The sequence below is a fragment of the Chrysemys picta genome, chromosome 20 (genome assembly GCF_011386835.1).
Source record: "Chrysemys picta bellii isolate R12L10 chromosome 20, ASM1138683v2, whole genome shotgun sequence".
NCBI lineage: Eukaryota > Metazoa > Chordata > Testudines > Emydidae > Chrysemys > Chrysemys picta.
Window position 1 is genome coordinate 1,836,280 of NC_088810.1, and position 23,106 is coordinate 1,859,385.

The following is a 23,106-nucleotide window of genomic DNA, read 5'->3' on the forward strand; positions in this document are numbered from 1 at the left end:
GCCGGGGGTGCAGGGCCCTGAGTTCCCCAATACTCCGTGACAGGCACCCCGCGCCCGAAACCGCCCCCCCCCGAGACACCGTTCCTATGGGGCAAGGGGGCAATTCCCCCCCTCCAGATAATGGTCCCCCCCAGATTTTAGCTGGGTCTATATGCCCCCCACATCCCTTTGCATGCCCTCAGTGCCCCCGACCCTGCCTGCCCCCTGCCTTGCATGCCCCCCGCTCTGCATTCCCCCCCAGTGTTCCCCGCCTTGCATGGCCCCTGCCCCCAATCTGCATGCCCCCCAATGACCCCGCACCCCGTCCCTGCTTGCCCCCCACTCCCCTCGGACTTTACAGGCTGTGATACAATCACATCCCATTTTCTATCTGCTGTAACCCCGCCCCCCAGCGCCCACGGGCCGGTCCCTGCCCCCAGAGTCCCCCCGCCCGGGGAAGGCCGCCCCGCCCCCGGGACTCACACACGGCGGCGCTGCGCACAGCTGTCCGGCAGCTGGATTCGTCCTCGCTGCAGGTCACGTCTGTCTCCACGGAGCAGCCAAACTCCCCCTGGCAGGACTTGCATTGCAGGCAGGAGGCTGGGGGGAGATAGACAAGGACATCAGAGCCAGGAACCCAGGAGTCCGGGCCACCAGCCCCCTCCCCTCTAACCACTCGGCCCCACTCCCCTCCCACAGCCGGGGAGAAAACCCAGGAGTCCTGGCTCACAGCCCCCCCTGCTCTAACCACCAGCCCCCGCTCTCCTCCCAGAGCTGGGGAGAGAACCCAGGAGTCCTGGCTCCCAGCCCCCCCTGCTCTAACCACCAGCCCTCGATCCCCTCCCAGAGCTGGGGAGAGAACCCAGGAGTCCGGGACAGGGGCTGGGAATGGCGTGGGTCTGTTGTTGCTAGTTCTGCTCCTCCTCTCTGGGCGATTTGTACCAGTTTCACCTCCCTGGAGGGGGTGAGAGGCGACGCTGGGGTGTTTATCTGGGATCCGGGACAGCCTGTTTCTGGGGTGGGGCCACCCCAAAGCCTTCAAGCCGGCTGAGGGGGGAGGGGAAGTTCTCCCAAGAGCGCCCGGGCTGCTCAGGGAATGGGGCACGGGGCCTTTCCGCACTAGGGGGCGCTGACCCTGATCCGGCCCCAGGGCGTGGGACCGGCTGGCTCAGGGGGGAGGGAACGGGATAAGTTCTATCCCAAGCTCGGGGAGGGGAGGGGGGCAGGGCAGGAGCCAGGATTCCTGGGTTCTATGTATGGCTCCCTCAGTCTTTCAGGGATGCTGCCCCATGCCTCAGTTTCCCCACCTGCATAATGGGTGAGCCGATCCGCACGGCCCCAATTCCCAGAGGATTTTTGCCATGAGTGTTTCCCAAGAGGTTTGGGAGCCCCCCAGAGCTGGGCTCTCTCGGCCCCCTCAGCTCAGCTCCCGTTGATGCCCCTAAAGTCCCTCCCCCCCCCACCCAAGAGCTTGGAAACCTGGCTTGGGGGGGACAGGGGAGTGGCTCGCTAACAAGCGGCCAGTCCTCAGCCCGGGCTGGGGTCCTTCCCCTGCAGCCCAACCCCCGCCCCCAGGCTCAGGATTGTCCCTCCTCCTCGCCTCTCCCAACCATATCAAAAGTTTGGGGAACCCCCCCCCCCTCCCTGCTGTGCCAGGCGCTGCACAGACCCCACCTGAGACCAGGGGGCTGAATGGCCCCGAGTGCCATTGGGGTCCCATCGTGCAGGGCGCTGCGTGGCCACACAGCGAGAGACAGCCCCTACCCAGGAGACCTTCCAAGGCAACCAACGGCAGGATCCTTCGCCCCATTTCACAGACGGGGACTCCAAGGCTCAGTCACTCTTCCGAGAGCAGCTGGGAACCGAACCCAGGCGTCCTGATGCCCCCCCCCCCCCGGCAGCCTGCCTGGCCTTCCTGGTCGGTTCCGCCCCCTGCCCCCGAGGCTTCTTTACCTGGGGCGAGCAGCGCCAGCAGCGGGATTAGCGCCAGCACCCTGGCCATGGTGAGAAATGTCGGGTGCTCCTGTCGCCCGTCCTGCGTCCGTCTGTCCTTCACTGCCAAGTCTGAGAGCTGCCGCGAATCATCCCCTAAATACCCACGCTGGGCCCTGCCTCTCCGCGGGTGCCACCCAGCTCGGCCCACATGGCAGATCCGCCGTGGGCACCCAGCCAGCGACGCCGCATGGCTCGTTGGAAGGGCCAGGGGGTAAGACGGGGCCCGGAGCGGGCGGGGTGCACGGCTGGGGCCCGGTGACTCAGTGGGGAAGGGATGGATGCCGGCCGCATCCCGCTGGAGAAAGGGGAGCTGGGCGGGTGGCTCAGGGTTGGGGAATCTGGCCAGGCCGGCTGGGGCAGGTGGGGGGCGGCTGGGATGGAAAACATGAGCGAGGGATGGAAAGAAAGAGGGGTGGAGACATTCGGTGTGCTATTCATTGCTCCCTGCTCGTGTGACCCCCCCCCCCGATGTGACACCGGGGTGGGGGGGGGGGAGGGACTGGGCCCAGAGAGCTCCCGAGAGGCAGGGAAGGAAAGAAAGAGAGACACAAAGAAGGGGCAAGAGAGGAAGAATATAAGACAGGAGTCCTGGCTTCCTTCCAGCTCCCTGGCTCTAACCACTTGACCCCACTCCCCTCCCAGAACTGGGGATAGAACCCAGGAGTCCTGGCTCCCAGCTCTAACCACTAGCCCCCACTCCCCTCCCATTGCTGCAGATAGAACCCAGGAGTCCTAGTGCCCAGCCCCAAGGAGGACGTAGGGGAACCAGCCCAGGTATCCTCTGCCTCAAAGACTCCTCCGTTGCTCTCTGTGTAATCCCACCAGAGCCTGGTTGGAAGTGGGTGGGGGGTGAGAATCAGGACTCCTGGGTTCTCTCGCCCCTCCCAGGGCAGCAGGCCCTTTTATCCCCAGCACGAGTCTGTGCCCCACGTTGAGCAGGTGGAAGCTGCCAGCCTGGCCGGAGCGAGACAAAAACAGCCTCACCCCTGCCCGGGGCACCCTCACCAGGTCGCTGAAACTGGGGCAGGACACGGGGCCCCACGAGCAGGCCACAGTCACTGGAGTCCTGCCCCTGCCTGGGAGAGCCTGGGGGCGTTCCAGCCACCCTCTGGCTGGGGGTCAGGACGCCTGGGTTCTCTCCTTGGCTCTGAGAGGGGAGTGTGGGGCCTGGTGGTTAGTGCAGGGGGGCTGGGAGTCAGGACGCCTGGGTTCTCTCCTTGGCTCTGAGAGGGGAGTGTGGGGCTGGTGGTTAGTGCAGAGGGGCTGGGAGCCAGGACTCCTGGGTTCTCTCCCCAGCTCTGGGAGGGAGCGGGGGCTGGTGGGTTAGAGCTGGGGAGCCAGGACTCCTGGGTTCTATCTCCAGCACTGGGAGGGGAGTGGGGGCTAGTGGGTGAGCGCGGGCCAGGGGGGCTCTCTGCAGAGTCTTCAAAAACTGAGCTCCTAATAAATCCACTGGGTGGTTCTTTCTCCCCCTCAGAGTGCTGGTCCCGGCTCCCTGCAGCCCCTCCGGGGAGACACGCTGCCGTTTGTCTTCCCCTTTGCCATCTTCCAGGGCTCCTCCCCAGAGCTGGCTGCATTGCAGTGGCACTAAACAGAGCGCTGGAGCTGCACGAATTCCCCCAGCCATCTCTGGGCCCCATCTCTTCCCCTGTGAGCTCCGTCCCCCGGGTTACCGGCCCTGGCACCTGGCTCCTGCCGCCACCCCAGCTGTGTACGCTCGCCTCCCGCCTCAGGCCCCCGGCTCCGGCCTGCGTCTCTCGCATGTGCAGCCAGCCGGGACTTTCCCCCGCCCGCCCCAGGAACGCAGGAGCCCGGCTGGGGCCAGGCCTTAGAGATGTGACTCTGGCCTGGCCCTCCTGATTTCCCCGTGTCCTCCCCAGGCTCCGGCACCTGCTTTTCCTCCCCGCCCTGTTCAGTCCCTGTGCATTGTAATGGGTGTGTGTCCCCCTCTTCCACCTGCTGCGTCTGCTCCCCCCGGCTCCCATCGCCCTGCGCCCCAGCCGGACCCCCAAACAGCCGCCCAGAGGACGTGGGCTCCACAGGCTTGGGGCTACCCCCAGCTTTTCAGAGCCATGGTGGGTTCTGTCGCCCTCGGCCCCCTTAGGTGCCGGGGGAGAGCAGCTACCCCTGCTGGTCCCATCTCACTCCAGCTGGGAGGGGTGGGGGAACCTCCTTCCGTCTGGGCCACGGGGCTTTCCCCTCATCTCTTTGGGATGCTGCATCGATGGGGGGGGGTGTCACTTAAGGATCCCATTTACTGCAGCCCAGCCAGCCTGGCCCCCCCACCCACACCTATGTCTTGCTGTGTGCCCCAGAGCAGCCATAACATTCCTACCTCCCCCGCGTAACCACACAGAGTACAAAGGGAAACTGAGGCACGGGTGGGTCTCCTGAAAATATTGCAGAAACTCCCCCCTAGGCCCTAGAGAACTAGGGCCCGAGCAGGGAGCCCCGTGATGGCTACGTGGGTGGATGTTTGGAAAAGGGAGACAGGCCAGAAAATGAGCTGGGAGCGGCCACCCTAATCCCTGACCATAAACCCGCGAGCGGCCTGGAACCTGGACTGGCCCTTCCCTGCCGTCAGCCCTGCAGATGTCAGCATCTCCTCGGGGGGAGCAGGAAAGAGCCAGGTAGAAGCCCCAGGGGTACAGCGGGGAGGCAGAACTCTCCCTAAAAGCAGCATGGGCAGGTGGAAATGAGAGCCCGGACGCCTGGGTTCTCTCCCCAGCTCTGGGAAGGGTGTGGGGTCCAGGGGCTAGACCGGGGGGGGGGGGGTCAGGTGTATCAGTCTGAGTTGTGGGGAGAATTCCTTCCCAGCCCCACATCCGGCTCTCAGTTTGATCTAGAGCACAACCTGGATTGCCCTGGAGGAGCTGAGGGCAAGAGCCCAGCCTGGCCGGGGCTGAGCGTGGCTGCTCCCAGGGGAAGGCGAAAGAAAACAAAAAACCCCCTTCTTAAGCCCTGCAAGAGGCAACCCGCCCACCTGGGAGCGGCTTAGAGCAGGGGGCGAGCTCATGGGAAGACGAGAGTGAAGCGAGCTCTGCGCTGGCCCACACAGGGTAACAGCCCTACTTCTGCTGCCCCACGGATGGAAGCACCCTCTTAGCTCAGCATTGAGGGCTCAGCCCTTCCACGCCCACGAGGGACCGGGCTGATCCCGTAATCTGCTCCCTGCGTAACACAGGCCAGAGACAGGCCCTGAATTAACACGAGCGGAGGGTTAAAAAACCACCCCAGCCTGGTTTAAAAGTCGCGAGCGCTGCCGCATCTACCCCCACGGCCCGCAGGAAAGTGTCCCAGGGCAACTACTCTGCTGGTTACAAACTGACGCCTTATTTCCACGCTGACTCGGGCCGGCTTCACCTTCCGGAGCCTGTCAGATCTGCCCCCGCTCGACGGAAGAGCCCGTGATCAGAGACGTGTCCCCCACGTCGGTACCGAGACACGGGGATCGCAGCCCCCCAAGCCATCCTTGGCTTAAGCTGAGGAGCTCGAGCGCCTGGCGTCGCAGAGAGCCTACGTTCTCCCCCAGGACTCCTGGGTTCCAGCCCCAGCTCTCCCCCGTCCCCTACATCCAGCCAGGTCCATGCTGCACCCTGGACCGACATTTCAGCTCCAAGCACCCCCCCAAAAACGAGGCAACACTGGCCCAGCATGTGAAACTGGCACAATAATTTATTCTGAGCCGACAGCTGGATTCTCAATGCAGTGGCAGGGGGTGGGGGCTGACCCCCACTAAACAGCAAGTCATAGTTGGGGGGAGCGGGGTCCCCGCTAGAGCAGAGACTCCTGGGAAAGCCATGGGGTAAGCCAGCCAGTGACCCGCCCCTTTCCCCGGGGATGTGCGATGTCTGTGTCGGCCTGGCTGGGGAAGGACGGGCTCCGTGGCCGGGTGTCTCAATCCACCTCCTCGATGGTGGGTCCGGAGGAGCCTCCCGCAGCCCCGCCGGCCCCGGGGAAGCCCCCGGGCATCCCCCCAGGCATGCCACCGCCGGCACCCTGGTACAGCTTGCTGATGATGGGGTTGCAGAGGTTCTGGAGCTCCTTCTGCTGGTGCTCGTATTCCTCCTTCTCCGCCATCTGTTGGGGGGAGGCATGGGGCAGAGTTAACCCCCTGCACGCCAGCCCCAATGCATCTCCCCCGGCTGGTATCCACCCAGGCTTCACAGATGGGGGGGGGCTCTGCGGCTGTTCCCACCCATACAGGACAGCACAGCGGGTCCACCCGGCCCCACCCGTTGCTCCCTGAGGCCCCTCAGATCTAGGGAGCCTCCCTCCGGAGGGGGGGGGAGACAACAGGGCCCCGGTTGATCTCTCCGTCTGCCCCCCAGAGAGGAGGCTGCTAGGAGCCAGGGGAGACGCTGGGGCCGCCCTAGCTCTGGGCTGCCGAGCCCCGTTCGCCCTGCAGAGGTTCCATGGGAGGCTGCCCCCAAGCCTAGACATCCCACCCCCAGCCTCTGCAACAGGGCCCCCCCCAGCCCCGGTCCCCGCCTGGCTGAGGGGCTCTGCAGATGCTGGAACTCGGGCTCGGCTCTCTGCCGCCACCCGGTGGGAGAAGCGCCCACCTGCAGGCCGTAGCCTATAGGACTAACCTGCTTGCTTGCATATATCTATAGTATTTGGTTTATTGTAATAGGTTTATATGAAAGGAAGTTTGGCTGTAATGCAAAGGGACTGGAGGCCCTATCCTGTATGTTACGCTAAGGCGGAGTTAGCGCATCTCTATTACGATCTTTTACCTGCGCCCACGCATCTGTCTAAGACCTTTTATCTAGTCAAACAGACAATGGAAGAAAGGTCCAAGGGGGTTTCCAAGCTGGTACCCACAGACGTCACAGGTACCCCCCCAGGAAAGAACTCAAATTACTAAAGAACAGAAATAATATATGTGCGCATGGACATGTCATGACTACGCACAAACGCTAGCCCACGGGCTAAGCGTACCCGAACATTTTGTGGGTGAGGAATGCAATTTGGGGAGAGGAGGAAGGATTTCCGGCCTATAAAAGAGGTGACCCACCTCACTAGAGTATTCCTCTTCCTCTTCTAGTCTACCCTCTATGACTACCTGGGATAGCTCAGTGGTTTGAGCATTGGTCTGCTAAACCCAGGGTTTTGAGTTAGAATCACCGAATCTCAGGGTTGGAGGGGACCTCAGGAGGTCTCTAGTCCAACCCCCTGCTCAAAGCAGGACCAATCCCCGGACAGATTTTTGCCCCAGATCCCTAAGTGGCCCCCTCAAGGGTTGAACTCTCAACCCTGGGTTTAGCAGGCCAATGCTCAAACCACCTTGAGGGGGCTATTTGTGGATTTAGTTGGGAATTGGTCCTGCTTTGAGCAGGGGGTTGGACTAGATACCTCCTGAGGTCCCTTCCAACCCTGAGATTCTATGATTCTACTACTATTAGGTGGTCCTTGTTCTTCTTAAGTTTCAAGGGTACTAGGGCTAAACTTGGTTTCTCTAAGCTTTTGTTCTTGGTTTTGATTTTAAGTTCAAGTTAGTTAAGTAAACCCCAAGTTCGCTTCGGTAGCTCTTAGCATTAGCTTCTTCCAAGCACTGCATCCCTCACTCAAGAACTGAGAAACCTGAACCGCGAGGCTGGTCCTGTCTCTCCCCACCAGGTTATGAGGACGGGTGTGAGTTCGGTAACCAAAGCTTTGTAGCACAGAATAGCGTAATATCAGGTGTCTCTTCTGAAGAGCAGTGATGCAATTGTCACTTTGTAACTCTGAGTGTTTTACCATTTAATTATTATTTCACTGATTTCAATAAAAAGTCTTTAAGGCTCTAGCGGTCTCAGCGCGAGCTTCCTGTCAGAGCCCCGAGGGTCCTTTGTAAATTCTGTGGAGCCTGATTCGGGACAAGAACTTTTATCTTAGCCGAAAACCCAGATTATCCAAATTAATATTATTAACACCCTAAATCAGGCAACAAGGCACAGGCCTGGCACCCAGCTCTGTGTGTGTGTGTGTGTGTGTGTGTGTGCGTGTGTGTGCGCGCGCGCAGAGTGACCCAGCGGTCCGCCCCATTGCTGCTGGTGGGAAGGGTCATTTCATCTTATCGGGGGGGGGAGGGGGGGGGACGGGACACCAGCTCTGGGACCGTCTGGTGGGGGGTGGGGGTGGGGGGTGGGGGTGGGGAGGGGGGACGTGCATTCTATCCCACTCCCCCCCCCCAGAGCTGGGGGTCTAGTATTGAGAGTGGGGGGGGGCTAGGAGCCAGGACTCCTGGGTTCTCTCCCCAGCTCTGGGAGGGGAGCTAGGGTCTCCCTGAAGCTCTGGTCCCCTCCTCTCCCTCACCATGGACCTCCAAGCATGCCTGGTTCTCCAACTCCTCCCCGCCCCCCAGTTCCAGCCCAGCCCAGAGTCCCCATCCCCGGTTCCAGCCCAGCCCAGATGCCCCATCCCCGGTTCCAGCCCAGCCCAGATGCCCCATCCCCGGTTCCGGCCCCGCCCAGAGGCCCCGCACCCCCACACCTCACCTGGTTCCGGTCCAGCCAGTTGATGACCTCGTTGCACTTGTCCAGAATCTTCTGCTTGTCCTCGGGCGCCAGCTTGTCCTTCAGCTTCTCGTCCTCGGCCGTGCTCTTCATGTTGAAGGCCAGCGACTCCAGCGAGTTCTTGGCCGCGATCTTCTCCCGCTGGACCTCGTCCTCTGCTTTGTACTGCTCCGCCTCCTGCACCATGCGCTCGATTTCCTCCTTGCTCAGCCGGCCTGTTGGGGACAGGAGACTGGCTCAGCACGGGGCCTCCCGGACGCCTGGGTTCTCTTGCCGGCTCGGGGAGGGGAATGAGGTCAAGTGTTTGGAGCAGGGGGGCTGGGAGCCAGGACTCCTGGGTTCTCTCCCCAGCTCTGGGGTCTAGTGGGTTAGAGCAGAGTTGGGGGCCGGACGCCTGGGTTCTCTCCCTGGCTCAGGAAGGGGAGTGGGGTCTGGGGGGCTGGGAGCCAGGACTCCTGGGTTCTCTCCCTGGCTCTGGGGTCTAGAGGGTTAGGGCAGGGTTGGGGGCCGGACGCCTGGGTTCTCACCCTTGTCGTTGGTGATGGTGATTTTGTTCTCCTTGCCCGTGCTCTTGTCCACGGCTGAGACGTTGAGGATGCCGTTGGCATCGATGTCGAAGGTCACCTCGATCTGGGGCACCCCCCGGGGGGCGGGCGGGATGCCCGTCAGCTCAAACTTGCCCAGCAGGTTGTTGTCTTTGGTCATGGCCCGCTCGCCCTCGAAGACCTGCGGCGGGCGCCAGGCAGGGGGTTAGAAGGGAACCGGCTGCACCAGCCTGCGGACGGGCATGGGGTCCCACGCCCCCTGGTCATGCCCAGCCCTGCTCCCCACTGCCCAGTCAGACACCCCCTCCCCCCGAGCTTCCCTCCTTGTCATTTTGGGGGGCTCATCTCTGGGTACTTGCTGCTCTCTGCACCCCTGCCCCAGCCACCCTCCTGGTGATGCCCCACAGCTTGGCAACACCCCCCACCCCCGCTGCGGTGCCCCATGCCCATCCTCCCCCCGCAACTGTGTGTCCCCCGGTCTGCACCCTTCCCCCATGTCTCCTAGGCTCCCCCAAACCACACAGCCGTCATGCTGCACCCCCATGTGCTTTATTCCCTCCCCACACACCTGGGTGAGCCCCCCTCTGCTCTCTGCACCTCCCTATTGAGCCCCCCAAAATCTGCACCCTCTCCCGGCCTGCATCCCCCAGCTCTGTGCCCACCCCCTCCTTGCTTGGCGCTACCCTCCAGGAGCTCTCCGTCCCCCTCCCCCCATGCCCAGCAGCCTGCCCCCCCGCTCGGCCCGTCCCCCCCACCTGGATCAGCACGCCGGGCTGGTTGTCGGAGTAGGTGGTGAAGGTCTGGGTCTGCTTGGTGGGGATGGTCGTGTTGCGTTTGATCAGGGCCGTCATGACGCCGCCGGCCGTCTCGATGCCCAGGGACAGGGGCGTCACGTCCAGCAGCAGCAGGTCCTGCACGTTCTCCGACTTGTCGCCTGACAGGATGGCCGCCTGGACCGCTGGGGGGCGGGAGGAACGGGGGGGGAGGGTCAGCGAGGCACCGGGGTCCCCCCAGCCCGGGCCCAGGGTCGGATCCACCACTGGAAGGCATCATATATGCACCCACTAATGGCTCATTTGCATAATTTATGCCAGGGGGGCTCATTCAGAGATGTGCCCGGGACCCCGTTCGCACGGCGTAACCCCAATCTCTGCATGGGGGGGGGGGAGGACTTCTCCAGAGCCAGCCCCCCGTCATGTCCCTGCCCTGGACAGCATCACGCCATGGCCTCCAGCCCCCCACCGTCTGCCCCCTTACCCCGCCACGCCCCCTCCCACGCCCCCCACTGTCCACCTCCCCATCTGCCCCTGCCCCATCACTGCCCCTTCAAGACCCCTATCTACGCCTCCCCCACCCCGAACCTGCCCCATCTACCCCCGTCTGACCTACCCTCCAGTGCCCCTCCCCTCAGCTGCCCTGCCTACCCCATCACTGCCCCTCCAAGCCCCATCCCCCACACCTCACCTACCCCCTTCAACCTGAGCCTCCCCCCACCCTTCCGAGCCCCCCAGCACACCCCGTCTATTCCAGCATTGCCCCTCCAAGCCTTCCCCCACGCCCCTCATTTACCCCACGTCTGACCCTCTCCCACCGCCCTGGAGCCCCCATCCACTCCTCTCTGACCCTCCCCCACTGCTCCCTCCCCTCTCCAGCATTGCCCCTCCAAGCCTTCCCCCACGCCCCTCATTTACCCCCGTCTGACCCTCCCTCAGCACCCCCATCTCATCCTTCCCCCACTGCCCCTGAGCCCCCATCCACTCCTCTCTGCCCCTCCCCGCACTACTCCCTCCCCTCCCCCACCCCATCCCGCCCCTCCAAGCCCCCTCTCCCCCATCACTGCCCCTCCAAGCCCCGTCCCCCACACCTCACCTACCCCCTTCAACCTGAGCCTCCCCCCACCCTTCCGAGCCCCCCCAGCACACGCCGGCTATTCCAGCATTGCCTCTCCAAGCCTTCCCCCACGTCCCTCATTTACCCCCGTCTGACCCTCTCCCACCGCCCTGGAGCCCCCATCCACTCCTCTCTGACCCTCCCCCACTGCTCCACCCCCTTCCCCTCCCCTCATCACTGCTCTTCCAAGCTCCCTGCCGTGCCCCCTGCTCCCATCCATTGCCCCGCCCCTCCCCGCATCCATCCATCGCCCCGCCCGGTCCCTCCCCCCATCCATCGCCCTGCCTCTCCCCCTCCATCATCCTGCCCCGCCCCGCCCCTCACCGGCGCCGTAGGCCACGGCCTCGTCGGGATTGATGCTCTTGTTAAGCTCCCGCCCGTTGAAGAAATCCTGCAGCAGTTTCTGGATCTTGGGGATGCGGGTGGAGCCGCCGACCAGCACCACGTCGTGCACCTGGGCCTTGTCCAGCTTGGCGTCCCGCAGGGCCTTCTCCACGGGCTCCAGCGTGCCGCGGAACAGGTCGGCGTTGAGCTCCTCGAAGCGGGCCCGGGTGATGGCCGTGTAGAAGTCCACGCCCTCGTAGAGCGAGTCGATCTCCACCGAGGCCTGGGTGGAGGAGCTGAGGGTGCGCTTGGCGCGCTCGCAGGCCGTCCGCAGGCGCCGCACCGCCCGCTTGCTGCCCGTCACGTCCCGCTTGTGCTTCCGCTTGAACTCCGCCACCAGGTGGTTGACCATGCGGTTGTCGAAGTCCTCGCCCCCCAGGTGGGTGTCGCCCGCCGTGGACTTCACCTCGAAGATCCCGTCCTCGATGGTCAGGATGGAGACGTCGAAGGTGCCCCCGCCCAGGTCGAAGATCAGCACGTTGCGTTCCCCGCCCACCTGCGGGGGGGAGGAGATGGAGCATGCCGGGGGGGGGCAGGACCCCCAGGTGTCCCCCCCACTCGGATCCCATTCCCAATCCCCACCCCGAGCTAGCCAGCCAGTCCCCACACTGCAAAGTGCGCAGGGCCCCCTAGAGCCTGTTCCCCACAGGGACGGGACCCCTGGATCCCATCCCCCTCTGAGCCAGCCAGCCAACCCCCCCCCCGCCCAGAGGGGCAGCCCCCCAGCCCTCTTCCCTGTTCTCCCAAGCTAGCCAGTCCCCCGCTCCCTAGGCTTACAGAGGATGGGCCCCCTGTCCCATCCTCTCCCCGCACACCCTGGGGCCAGCCAGTCCCAGATCGGCACCATCTAGAGGCCAGGGCAGGGCCCATATCCCATCGCTCTGCCCCCCATCCCCACCATGGGGCCAGCCAGACTGCGATCGGCGCCCCCTAGAGGCCGGGGCAGGGCCCCCATATCCCTTCCCCCCACACCCTGGGGCCAGCCAGTCCCGTATGGGCGCCCCCAGAAGCCGGGGCAGGGCCCCCATATCCCATCCCCCCACACCCTGGGGCCAGCCAGTCCCAGATGGGCACCCCCTAGAGGGGCAGGGCCCCCATATCCCTTCCCCCCACACCCTGGGGCCAGCCTGGGCGCCCCCCAGAGGCCAGGACAGGGCCCCCATATCCCATCCCCCCACACCCTGGGGCCAGCCAGTCCCGAATGGGCACCCCCTAGAGGCCGGGGCAGGGCCCCCCGTTCCCTGCTCACCTTCTTGTCCAGCCCGTAGGCGATGGCGGCGGCCGTGGGCTCGTTGATGATGCGCAGGACGTTCAGCCCGGCGATGGTGCCGGCGTCCTTGGTGGCCTGGCGCTGGGAGTCGTTGAAATAGGCCGGCACGGTGATGACCGCGTTGGTGACCGTCTGCGGGGGGGGGGACGGGCAGGTCAGTGGAAGCTGGGGCTGCCTCCCCCCCAAAAGGAGGGTGCGTGTGGGGGAGACAGGACCTGGGGGAAGCTCCCTTCTCATCCCTTTTGCCCCAGAAGGTAACGATCTACTACTGCTGCCGGCTATCAGAGCGCCTCCTCCAGCCCACGGCGGGCACTCTGGTGCCACAGGTTCAAACCCTGCCAGAGGCTCATTGAGTGGGGGCCTCGGGACAGGCCGGGGCGGTGGGGTCCCCAGGGGCGCAGGAGCCCGGGCTGTGGGGCCCAGTCCAGGCATTGAGATAACTGTTTAGCAGGTCTCAGCATACGGGCACTGGGCGCTTAGGGGGAAGGAAGCTGCTCTAACCCACTAGACGCCCCCCAGAGCCGGGGACAGAACCCAGGAGTCCTGGCTCCCAGCCCCTCTTTCCCCCGCCCCACTCTGACCCACTCCCTGGCCCAGCTTCCAAAGTAGGGTCCAGCATGGCCCAGGCCCCCAGGTCTTATCTGGCGCTGCCCCCAGGCCTCTTGGCCCCACCCCCAAGGCCTCTTGGCCCCACCCCTAGACATGCTCCACCCCGAGGCCTCTTGGCCCCACCCCTAGACATGCTCCACCCCCAGGCCTCTTGGCCCCAACCCCAGGCATGCCCTGCCCCCAGGCCTCTTGGCCCCACCCTCCAGGCATGCCCCACCCCCATTCCTCTTGGCCCCACCCTCCAGGCATGCCCCACCCCCATGCCTCTTGGCCCCATCCCCCAGCCCTCACCTTGCCCAGGTAGGCCTCGGCAATCTCCTTCATCTTGGTGAGCACCATGGAGGAGATCTCCTCGGCATAGAAGGTCTTGGTCTCACCCTTGTACTCCACCTGCACCTTGGGCCGACCCCCGTCGTTGATCACCTGGAAGGGCCAGTGCTTCATGTCCGACTGCACCACCGGGTCATCGTAGCGCCGGCCAATCAGGCGCTTGGCATCTGGGTGGGGTGGGGGAAAGGGATAGAGGGGTGGGGGTCAGTGGGAGACAGGGACGGGGAATCCCGAGGGGCTCCAGCCTCCACACCCTCTCCCCAGATCAGAGCCCCCACCAGCTCCCTCAGGGTCAAGCTACCCCTCTGCCCCCTCCCTCTAGGGATCTGGGGCCCCCCGGTGGTCCCCCCAAGGGGCTCCTTGCTCCTCCCTAAAGATAGCATCCCCCACCCACTCCCTGCCAAGGGGTTTCTGCAAAGGGACCCCTGTCCTGCCTGGATCAGAACCCACCAATTTGATTCACACAGGGATCAGACTGTCCTTGGCCACCAGCCCAGAGGGGAAGAGATCCAGATCCCTTTCCCCATCACCCGAGCCAGCCAGTCCCCGCCTTGGGGCCTGATCGGAGCCAGCGCCCCCTAGAGGGGACAGGCCCCATGCCCCATTCCCCGCCCCTCTGAGCCAGCCAGTCCCTACCCTGGGGCTGGATCAGAGCCAGCGCCCCCTAGAGGGGAAAGGCCCCATGCCCCATTCCCCGCCCCCCTGAGCCAGCCAGTCGCTATCCTGGGTCTAGATCGGAGCCAGCGCCCCCTAGAGGGGACAGGCCCTGCGTGCTGGCGCTCACCGAAGACGGTGTTGGTGGGGTTCATGGCCACCTGGTTCTTGGCGGCGTCCCCGATGAGGCGCTCAGTGTCTGTGAAGGCCACATAGCTGGGCGTGGTGCGGTTGCCCTGGTCGTTGGCAATGATCTCCACTTTGCCATGCTGGAAAACCCCCACGCAGGAGTAGGTGGTGCCCAGGTCAATGCCTACAGCTTGGCCCTTCGACATCTTGGCTGCAAAGGGGGAAGGGAGGGGGTCAAATGGGATGCAGGAGTCCTGGCTCCCAGCCCCACCAATCTAACCCTCCAGACCTCACTCCCCTCCCAGAGCTGAGGAGAGAACCCAGGAGTCCTGGCTCCCAGCCCCCTGCTCTAACCACTAGACACCACTCCCCTCCCATAGGTATACTAATGTTAACAGAATTTAGTTCAGTAGGATCCACTGTTAAGCTCGAATTCCAGGGTCCCATCTGAGGCGTGGGGGAGGAAGATATCGGGCCAGATGGGCCCTGTGTCTGTGGCAGTTTCTAGAGGGTCGGAAGGATGTGATTTTGAAACCCGAGGTTGGTGCCCCGGCCCGCACACCAACCCACCGGGTGCGTTTCTCTCACTGCTGGACCCATCAGCCCCGCGAGAGCACCGCTGCCCGAGAAGCGCCTGGGATCCCAGGGATTCCCACGGGAGGCCGGCCATCTCAGTGGCAGTCGTTAAAGAGTTAACGTCTGACCCACCCAGCGGGACCAGGAGCAAGGGTGAAAAATCGGGACGGGTAATAGGATCCGAGACAAAGCCCCGAATAGCGGGACGTCTGGTCACCCGAGACCCACCCCCCAATTTCCTGCAGTGGGGAACGTTCAAATAGATTTTTGTAAACACCGATATTATCCGTCAGAACGATAAACCCCCCCAATTCTGTATCTAGATCGACAGGCTAATCTCCTGTGTGTGTCCCCATCTGTCCCCGGTCCCTGCTGCCCCCTGCTGGAGGGGGGAGCCCCGTGTGTCCGTCGGTCCCTCTCCGCCGGAGGGAGCCGAGCGAAGTTGCTGGAACAGCCCGGGTCGGGGCTCCAGACCCTCTCCTGGCCCCGCGCCCCCACCGGTCTTTCTAGAAACACGGTCCTCGCTGGCCCCTGGCCCAAGGGGGCGGCCCGCCCGGCTGCCCAGCCAATCGCAGGTCCTGTGCCCCCCCCGGCGGATCCATGGGGCAGCGCTGCCAGCTGGCAGTGGGACAGGGAGTTTACGCAAGAGGAGAGGGGGCGCTCACAGCTCAGGCCTGGGGTAACACCCCCATCTCCCTGGGGGACCCTGCCGGTCCCAGGGTACAGCCCATGCACCCCCCCACCCCAAAGCTTGGCCGAGACTGCCAGCACCCCTTTGGCACCCCAGAGAGGGAAGCTGCTCATTCCTACTCCGTGAAGGGACCCCCCTGCTCTAACCACTGCACCCTACTCCCCTCCCAGAGCTGGGGAGAGAACCCAGGAGTCCTGACTCCCAGCACCCCCTGCTCTAACCATTAGACCCCACTCCCCTCCCAGAGCTGGGGAGAGAACCCAGGAGTCCTGGTTCCCAGCCCCCCTTGCCCTAACCACCAGCCCCCACTCCCCTCCCGGAGCTGGGGAGAGAACCCAGGAGTCCTGGCTCCCAGCCCCCGCTCTAACCACTAGACCTCACTCCCCTTCCAGAGCTGGGGAGAGAACCCAGGAGTCCTGGTTCCCAGCACCCCCCCCGCTCTAACCACTAGACCTCACTCCCCTTCCAGAGCCGGGGAGAGAACCCAGGAGTCCTGGCTCTAGCCAGTTGACCTCACTCCCCCATCACTCAGTTGTGTGCAGTTCTATGAAGCGCGGCCTAGCCCAGCACTCGGGACAGAGCCTGACCCCGGCTGGGGTCCATGGGCCTTCGCTCTCCTGGAGTCGGGTTTTCCTTATGCCAGCCGGGCACCCGGCCCCACATGCAGGTCCTGGCAGGGCGCTAGAAGAGACCGGTGGGTTTTCAGGGCCACACACACAGCTCATGCTCCGCTGGAGTTAGGACCTGAATTATTCCCCCCCCCCCCCCCCCCCCCCGTTATCAGCTGTCCTGTGCCAGCATCCGAGCGATAAGAGCTGGAGCCCCCGGCTCAGAGCCCCGCCCGGCTGTGCCCTTGCCCGAGAGACATGGTGAAAGGCTCCACTAGTCGCCAGTGGCGGGGCCTGTGGTCGGGGCAGGGCGCTCCCGCCGTCTCCGGGCGCTGGCTCTGGGGAGTGCCGGGAACGGACAGCACAGAACGCAGCTCCCAACGTCACAGCCAGCACGAGAACCGGGTGTCCGAACAGATAGTGTGAACCCAGGAGTCCTGGCTCCCAGCCCTCCCTGCTCCGGCCCCTGCAACCCAGGGATAGAACCCAGGAGTCCTAATTCGCACCCCAGCTCAGGGAGGGAGTGGGGTCTAGTGGGTAGAGCAGGGAGGGTGGGAGCCAGGACTCCTGGGTTCTCTCCCCAGCTCAGGGAGGGAGTGGTGTCTAGTGGTTAGAGCAGGGAGGATGGGAGCCAGGACTCCTTGGTTCTCTCCCCAGGTCTGGGAGAGGAGTGGGGGCTAGTGGGTAGAGCAGGGGGGGCAGGAGCCAGGACTCCTGGGTTCTCTCCCCAGGTCTGGGAGAGGAGTGGGGGCTAGTGGATAGCGCAGGGGGGGCAGGAGCCAGGACTCCTGGGTTCTATCGCGGGCTCTGGAAAGGGGTTGCTGCCAATGCAGCAAGTTGAGCAGTGCGGGGGGGGGAAGACCCTATTTCACAGTCCCCCCCCCGCCCGGGCTGTCCATGTCTGGCGCGCAGATAAGGGGGCGGGGGTGTTTTGCAGCCAGCAGGGCGTCGCCCCGGCACGGTTTGTTCCCAGCCCCCCAGTGGGGCCGTGACAGGCGCCCCCCGAGCGACGCCCCAAACCCTGCCCCGCCCCGGCCGCGCTGACAGCCCCTGGATTCGTGCTGCGCCACTCCAGCCCGCCCTGGAGGCCAGTGGTGCGTCCCGGCTAAAATCCCCAGGGAGGGGCCGATCGGGCCCAAACTCGGCAGGGCGGTTCGGGGAGCGGGGCAGGATCGAGGGGGGAAGTTTGAAGCGGTTTGGACCCGGGGCTTTGGAGATACGGGGGCCCCAATGGAGGGTCCCCCCCTCCCCGGGATTCGCAGGTCTCGTTTCTGCAGCCTCTGAAACTTCCGAGCTGGGTGGATTCCTCCAGTTAACCCCTAATCCCCCGCTTCCGAGCTCAGGGCAAATGAGGGAGGGGGGGGGCAGTGTGGGGGGACCCGCCACCCAGAGCCCCTGCAGCTGGGGATACCCCCCAAACCAGAGACCCCTCCGCCGGGGGGCAATCCACCGCCAGAGCCCCCAATTATGCCCAGACCTTTGGCAGCAAGGGTGGGAAGCTGTTTTAGCTGCAAAATGTGGGGATGCGTGGGGGTTACCCCTATTTACAGGGCACCACCCCAAGAATTACGTTTCCAGAGGCTAGCGTGTCCCGAGAGGCAGGGAGGGGTGAGAGCCAGGGGCTAGCTGGGGGTTGGCTGGCCCCAAGTGGGAGAAACACCCCCTGCCACCCCCCCTCCCGCAGCCAGAGCGGGGCCCTGGGTGCTGGGCCAGGGGCTGCCCGCCAGACTATTTCTGGGGGTGACGCTGTTTTGCCGTATATGGACCGGGTCCCGGCGGGGAGACCTTCACCGGCCCCAGGAAGGCAAGTTATTAGCTCTGCTGGGATGGGGAAACTGAGGCACAATGGGATTTCCCCCCCCCCCCCCCCCAGCCACTTAGCAATCTAGGTAGGGAGAGAACCCAGGAGTCCTGACTCCCAGCCCTCTCCCCCAATCCACTAGACCACCCACTCCCCTGAAGAGCTGGGGAGAGAAACCCTCCCCAAAGTAAGAACCCAGGAGTCCTAGCACCCTCCCCCCTGTCAGCCCGGCTCCAGCCAGAGGGAAAACAGCAGCGGCGAACGCCAGCACGTGAATAAACACTGGTAAAAACATCTCCTGGCGTGACCATGGCCGGCCCCCCCCGCAAGGAACCTGCCCCCCCAGGCCCCGAAACCTCCCCCGCTACCTTGGCTCCGTGCGCCCCGGGTAGGTCCCTGCGCCCCAGCTGTGGCTACGTTCCGGCCCGGCGCCCCCCCCCCCGCTATATACGGGTCCGGCCCCCCACCCCGCCGCCCCTTTGCAGAAGCTTCTGGACTTGGCCGCCTGCCTGGGCCAATCGGGGCCGGCCTGGGCCGCTCCGTCACCGGGCCCGGGGGGGCGCAGCTGCCGGAATTGGCATCGGGCTGGACGCTTTGGGGAGCTGGGAGGGTCCTGGGCTGAGCCGGCCCCGCCCCCATCGGGCCCCCCTCCCAAGGGGGAGGGACTAATGGTAGCCCGGCCAGGGGGTTATTTTGGGACTAGGCAGGTGACACAAAAGGGGGGGGGGGGCGGGGGAGACCCCCCCCTTACCTTGGCATGGAGATGGCTCCAGGGGTGGTTAACCCCCCTTGGCCAGTGTGGCCCCCAGAGCACCCCAGCGACCCCTGGCCCCCTCCCCTGCCAATCCCCTCCCAGCCTCCAGGCCCATGTGCCCCCGCACAGCCCCCCCCAGGCCCCCGGCCAAATGCTCCCTCCCCCACAGCCAGTGTGCCCCCCCAACCCCCAATAGGGTGACCAGATGTCCTCTTTTTCTATTACCCCCACCCCTGCCCCCCAGCCCCTGGGACGAGCTGGTCCAGCCGGAGAACAGTGCTGGGACGGGAACAAGTGGGGATAAAGGGGCCCATCGAGGCCGGGAATTGGAAGAAGGTTCTGAGCCCCCCAGGAGGCAGGTTCGGGGACAAGCTGAGAACTTCCCAACACCTTTCACAGGTGTATTCCCCAGAACTCCCCCATGGGGACTGCAGCTTTGTGGGTGGATCGGGGCCAGCGCCCCCTAGAGGGGAAAGGCCCCGTGTCCCATTCCCTGCCCCCCTGAGCCAGCCAGTCCCTGCCCTGTGACCGGATTGGGGCTGGTGCCCTCTAGAGGGGAAAGGTCCCATGCAGTGCTGGGTTCAAATCCTGTTAGAGGTCACAAGTGAAATGAGTTTCCCAGTCTCAAGAAAACCCACTAAAGGACACTGCAGAACCAGAGCAGAGGTCAGCCTCTTGGCCCAGGGCTGCGCTCGCAGGGGGCTGCGGGTCGGGAGTGAGGGGCACCGGCAGAGCTGGAGTGGGAGGGGGCAGGGCTGGGCTAGCAGGGGGCTGTGGGTCAGGAGTGAGGGGCACCGGCAGAGCTGGGGGGGGTGTGTGCCCAGGGCTGGGCTCGCAGGGGGCTGCGGGTCGGGAGTGAAGGGCACCGGCAGAGCTGGTGGGGGAGGGGTTGGAACTGGCCCAATCAGCTGTTTACCAGCCTGGATCCGTGTTCCCTTTAAGGCCCATTATCGACTCCGTCAGCGCAAAGCTCCTGGCGGGATCGTGGCCTATGAACAGCAGCACTGCCCTGGGACTCGGCGGGCACAGAGATCTCTGCTCCTGTGGCTGAGATGTGGCCTAATCCCCTGAACCCCCAATAACCCACCAGGACCCCCAAACCCCACCGGATCCCCCAAGAACCCCCCAGATCCCCCCAATGCCCCAGATCCCCCAAACCGACCTGCTCTTCCCAATTACTCCCCAGATCCCCCATAACCCCCAAACCCCACCAGATCCCCCAGTAATCCCCTAGATCCCCCCAATGCCCCAGATCCCCCAAACCGACCTGCTCTTCCCAATTACTCCCCAGATCCCCCATAACCCCCAAATCCCACCAGATCCCCCAATAATCCCCCAGATTCCCCCAATGTCCCAGATCCCCCAAACCGACCTGCTCTTCCCAATTACTCCCCAGATCCCTCATAACCCCCAAACCCCACCGGATCCCCCCAATAATCCCCTAGATCCCCCCAATGCCCCAGATCCCCCAAACCAACCTGCTCTTCCCAATTACTCCCCAGATCCCCCATAACCCCCAAACCCCACCAGATTCCCCAATAATCCCCCAGATCCCCCCAATGCCCCAGATCCCCCAAACCGACCTACTCTTCCCAATTACTCCCCAGATCCCCCATAACCCCCAAACCCCACCAGATCCCCCAATAATCCCCAGATCCCCCCAATGCCCCAGATCCCCCAAACCGACCTGCTCTTCCCAATTACTCCCCAGATCCCCCAAACCCCACCAGATCCCCCAATAATCCCCCAGATCCCCCCAATGCCCCAGATCCCTCAAACCCCATTGGATCCCCCCGTAACCCCCAATTCCCAATAACTTTCTTATGCCCAATTTCCCCCTCCTATCTCTGCCCTGTGCAGCCCCCCCATGTGCTCAGCCCCCCTTTACCCACCCTCCTGTCTGGGCCTGGGGACCCCGATGGCGGCAGGGACCTGCTGCAGCAGCTGGTGCTCAGTGGACTCCCAAGCCAGCAGGGCGGGACGGTGGAGGGGGGGAGCTCTGGGGTCCTGGCATCAGCTCCCCCTCGGACAGACACGCTGCGTCTAACGGCTACGGACCCCCCCCCAGGGAACCCCCTTCCCCTCCATGGAATCACAGCCACAGACCCCTCAGCTTGTCCAGCCCCTGCCAAGAGGCAGGATTGGTTGGGTCTAAACCAGGGGTTCTCAACCTTCACTGCACCGCGACCCCCTTCCCCAGGAGGGGGGACCGAAGCCGGAGCCTGCCCGAGCCCCGCTGCCCTGGGGGGGAGGCGAAGCCAAAGCCCGAGCCCCACACAGGGGGCCTGTAACCTCAGCCCAGGGCTGAAGCCGCCGGGTTTCGGCTTGAGTCCTGGCCGGTGAGGATCGGGTTTTGGCCCTGGGGCCCAGCAAGTCTAAGCCAGTCCCGGCGACCCTGTTAAAATGGGGTCCCGACCCCCAGTTTGAGAACTGACAGATGCTGTCCCGCCTCCTCTCGAAACCCTCCAGTGGCGTCGGGTCCATTGGCCGTTCTTACAGCTGGGGAGTTTGTCCTGAGGTTTAATCTGAATCTGCTCTGCTGCAGTTTGAACTGCTGCCTCTTCTCCTGCCCTCTGTGGCCAGAGAGAACAACGTGTCTCCATCTTGATGGGAGCCTCGCGAGTATCGGAAGACCCCGATCATGTCCCCCCTTAATCTCTTTTCCAAACAAGCCGTACCCAGTTCCTTCGGCCTCTGCTCATGTGACTTGCGTTCCATCCCTTCGATCATCTTTGTCGCTCGCCTCTGGGTCCTTTCCAGTTTCTCTCCATCCTTTCTATACAGCAGGCAGGGCCGGCTCCAGGCACCAGCTTGGCAAGCAGGTGCTTGGGGCGGCCACTCCGGAGAGGGGCGGCACGTCCAGCTATTCGGCGGCAATTCGGCGGATGGTCCCTCGCTCCGGCTCAAAGTATTGGCGACTCCCCCCCTGCCCCCAGCCTTGTGTTGGCTGCAGCCTTGATCAGTCCTAGCCAGGGACTGACGCAGATGTTAAACAACACGGGGCCCAGAACAGAGCCTGTGGAGCCCCATTTGAGGCCTCCCTCCAATCCCACATCCTTCCATTCACAGTTACTCCTTGCTTGTGGGGTTTAGTGGTTAGAGCGGGGGGGGGGGGGGGGGCTGGGAGCCCGGACTCCTGGGTTCTCTCCCTACCTCCGGGAGGGGAGTGGGGTCTAATGGGAACCTGGCCGCATTTCTCCAGCTGACCTATCAGAGCGTCCTGTCACGGAGGGCACAGATTCTGGGTCTCACAGACCGTGACGTCTTCGGCTTCAGTCCCTCGCAGCGGCTGGGCCGGAGCAGCTGTCAGCCCCCACCCAGGAGCTGCGGCAGGACCGGAGCAGGGGCTAGTGGTTGGCCCCTGGGGCCGGAGCAGTGGCCGGCGGTCAAGGCCCCGGTAGGGCTCCCGTTGTTAGTCGCCCCCGCCCCCGCCGGGTATTTTTAGGGTCAAGTCACAGCTTCCGTGAATTTTTGTTTCTTGCCCGCGACCCGTCCGTGACTTTACTGAAAATACCCAGGACAAAATTTTAACCGTAGTCCAGTGGGACGGGAGCCCGGCTGCACGCCAGGTCCATTACGTCCCCTGCATCCCCCCTCCTCCAACCCCGCTCCCCTGGCAAAGCCGGGCACCGGGCTGGTTCGGCCCGGGAACTCGCAGACTGAATGTTTGATCCTTGCTCGAGTAGCTTCCCAGGGATGGAGGTCAGGCTGGTCTAGAGCTTCCCGGCTCCATGGGGGCACTATGTTAGCCCCTCCCCAGCCAGGGACCCCTCCAGGGAACCCCCCTCCCCAGCCAGGGAACCCCCCTCCCCAGCCAGGGACCCCTCCAGAGACCCCCCTCCCCAGCCAGGGACCCCTCCAGAGACCCCCCTCCCCAGCCAGGGACCCACCACTCCCCAGCCAGGGAACCCCCCAGAGACCCCCCCCTCCCCAGCCAGGGACCCCCCCTCCCCATCCAGGGACCCCTCCGGAGACCCCCCCTCTCCAGCCAGGGACCCCTCCAGAGACCCCCCCCCCCAGCCAGGGAACCCCCCCCCCAGCCAGGGAACCCCCCAGAGACCCCCCCTCCCCAGCCAGGGACCCCCCTGTCCCCAGCCAGGGACCCCTCCAGAGACCCCCCCTCCCCAGCCAGAGACCCCCCCAGAGACCCCCCCCCCATGGCTCCCCCAGGTTCTGTGACCAGAGCAGTGACTGGCTCAGCCAGGGGCCCGCTGGACTTCGCTCCTCCCCCGCAGCCAATCAGGGACGCCGTTGGAAGAGCGCGGCCAATGGGAGCTGACCCCTTTCCAGCCCCGCCCTGGTGGTTTTGTCACAGCCTCCTGGCACCCTCCTCTTCATCCCCCGGTAACCATGGCAACCAGGCAGGCGTGGGATGGGGGAGAGAGCAGCAG

General features: G+C 64.4%; 1 protein-coding gene across 2 annotated transcripts; it reads right to left on the bottom strand.

Moving 5' to 3' along the window:
* Window positions 1-5,633: 5,633 nt before the first annotated feature.
* LOC101934958 (heat shock cognate 71 kDa protein-like) lies at window positions 5,634-18,458 on the bottom strand. Of its 2 annotated transcripts, none has more exons than XM_065573951.1 (9): window positions 18,330-18,458; window positions 14,287-14,496; window positions 13,464-13,669; window positions 12,543-12,695; window positions 11,234-11,789; window positions 9,775-9,977; window positions 9,002-9,200; window positions 8,457-8,689; window positions 5,634-6,054 (listed from the first exon to the last, which is right to left on the bottom strand). In XM_065573951.1, the coding sequence occupies exons 2-9, from the start codon at window positions 14,489-14,491 to the stop codon at window positions 5,872-5,874; spliced, it is 1,938 nt and encodes a 645-aa protein (XP_065430023.1). In that variant the 5' UTR covers window positions 14,492-14,496; window positions 18,330-18,458; the 3' UTR covers window positions 5,634-5,871. The 2 variants fall into 2 exon arrangements, with proteins under 2 accessions (XP_065430023.1, XP_065430022.1); XM_065573950.1 differs by lacking the exon at window positions 18,330-18,458 and adding an exon at window positions 16,140-16,170.
* Between the last annotated feature and the right edge of the window lie 4,648 nt (window positions 18,459-23,106).

Excerpts from the sequence above, each read along its gene's own strand:
- LOC101934958 (XM_065573950.1), bottom strand. Across the intron at positions 11,790-12,542 it reads CCTACGGGCTGGACAAGAAG|GTGGGCGGGGAACGCAACGT; the intron begins GTGAGCAGGGAA and ends TCCCCCCCGCAG. Across the intron at positions 9,201-9,774 it reads AGCCCGGCGTGCTGATCCAG|GTCTTCGAGGGCGAGCGGGC; the intron begins GTGGGGGGGACG and ends CGCCCGCCGCAG.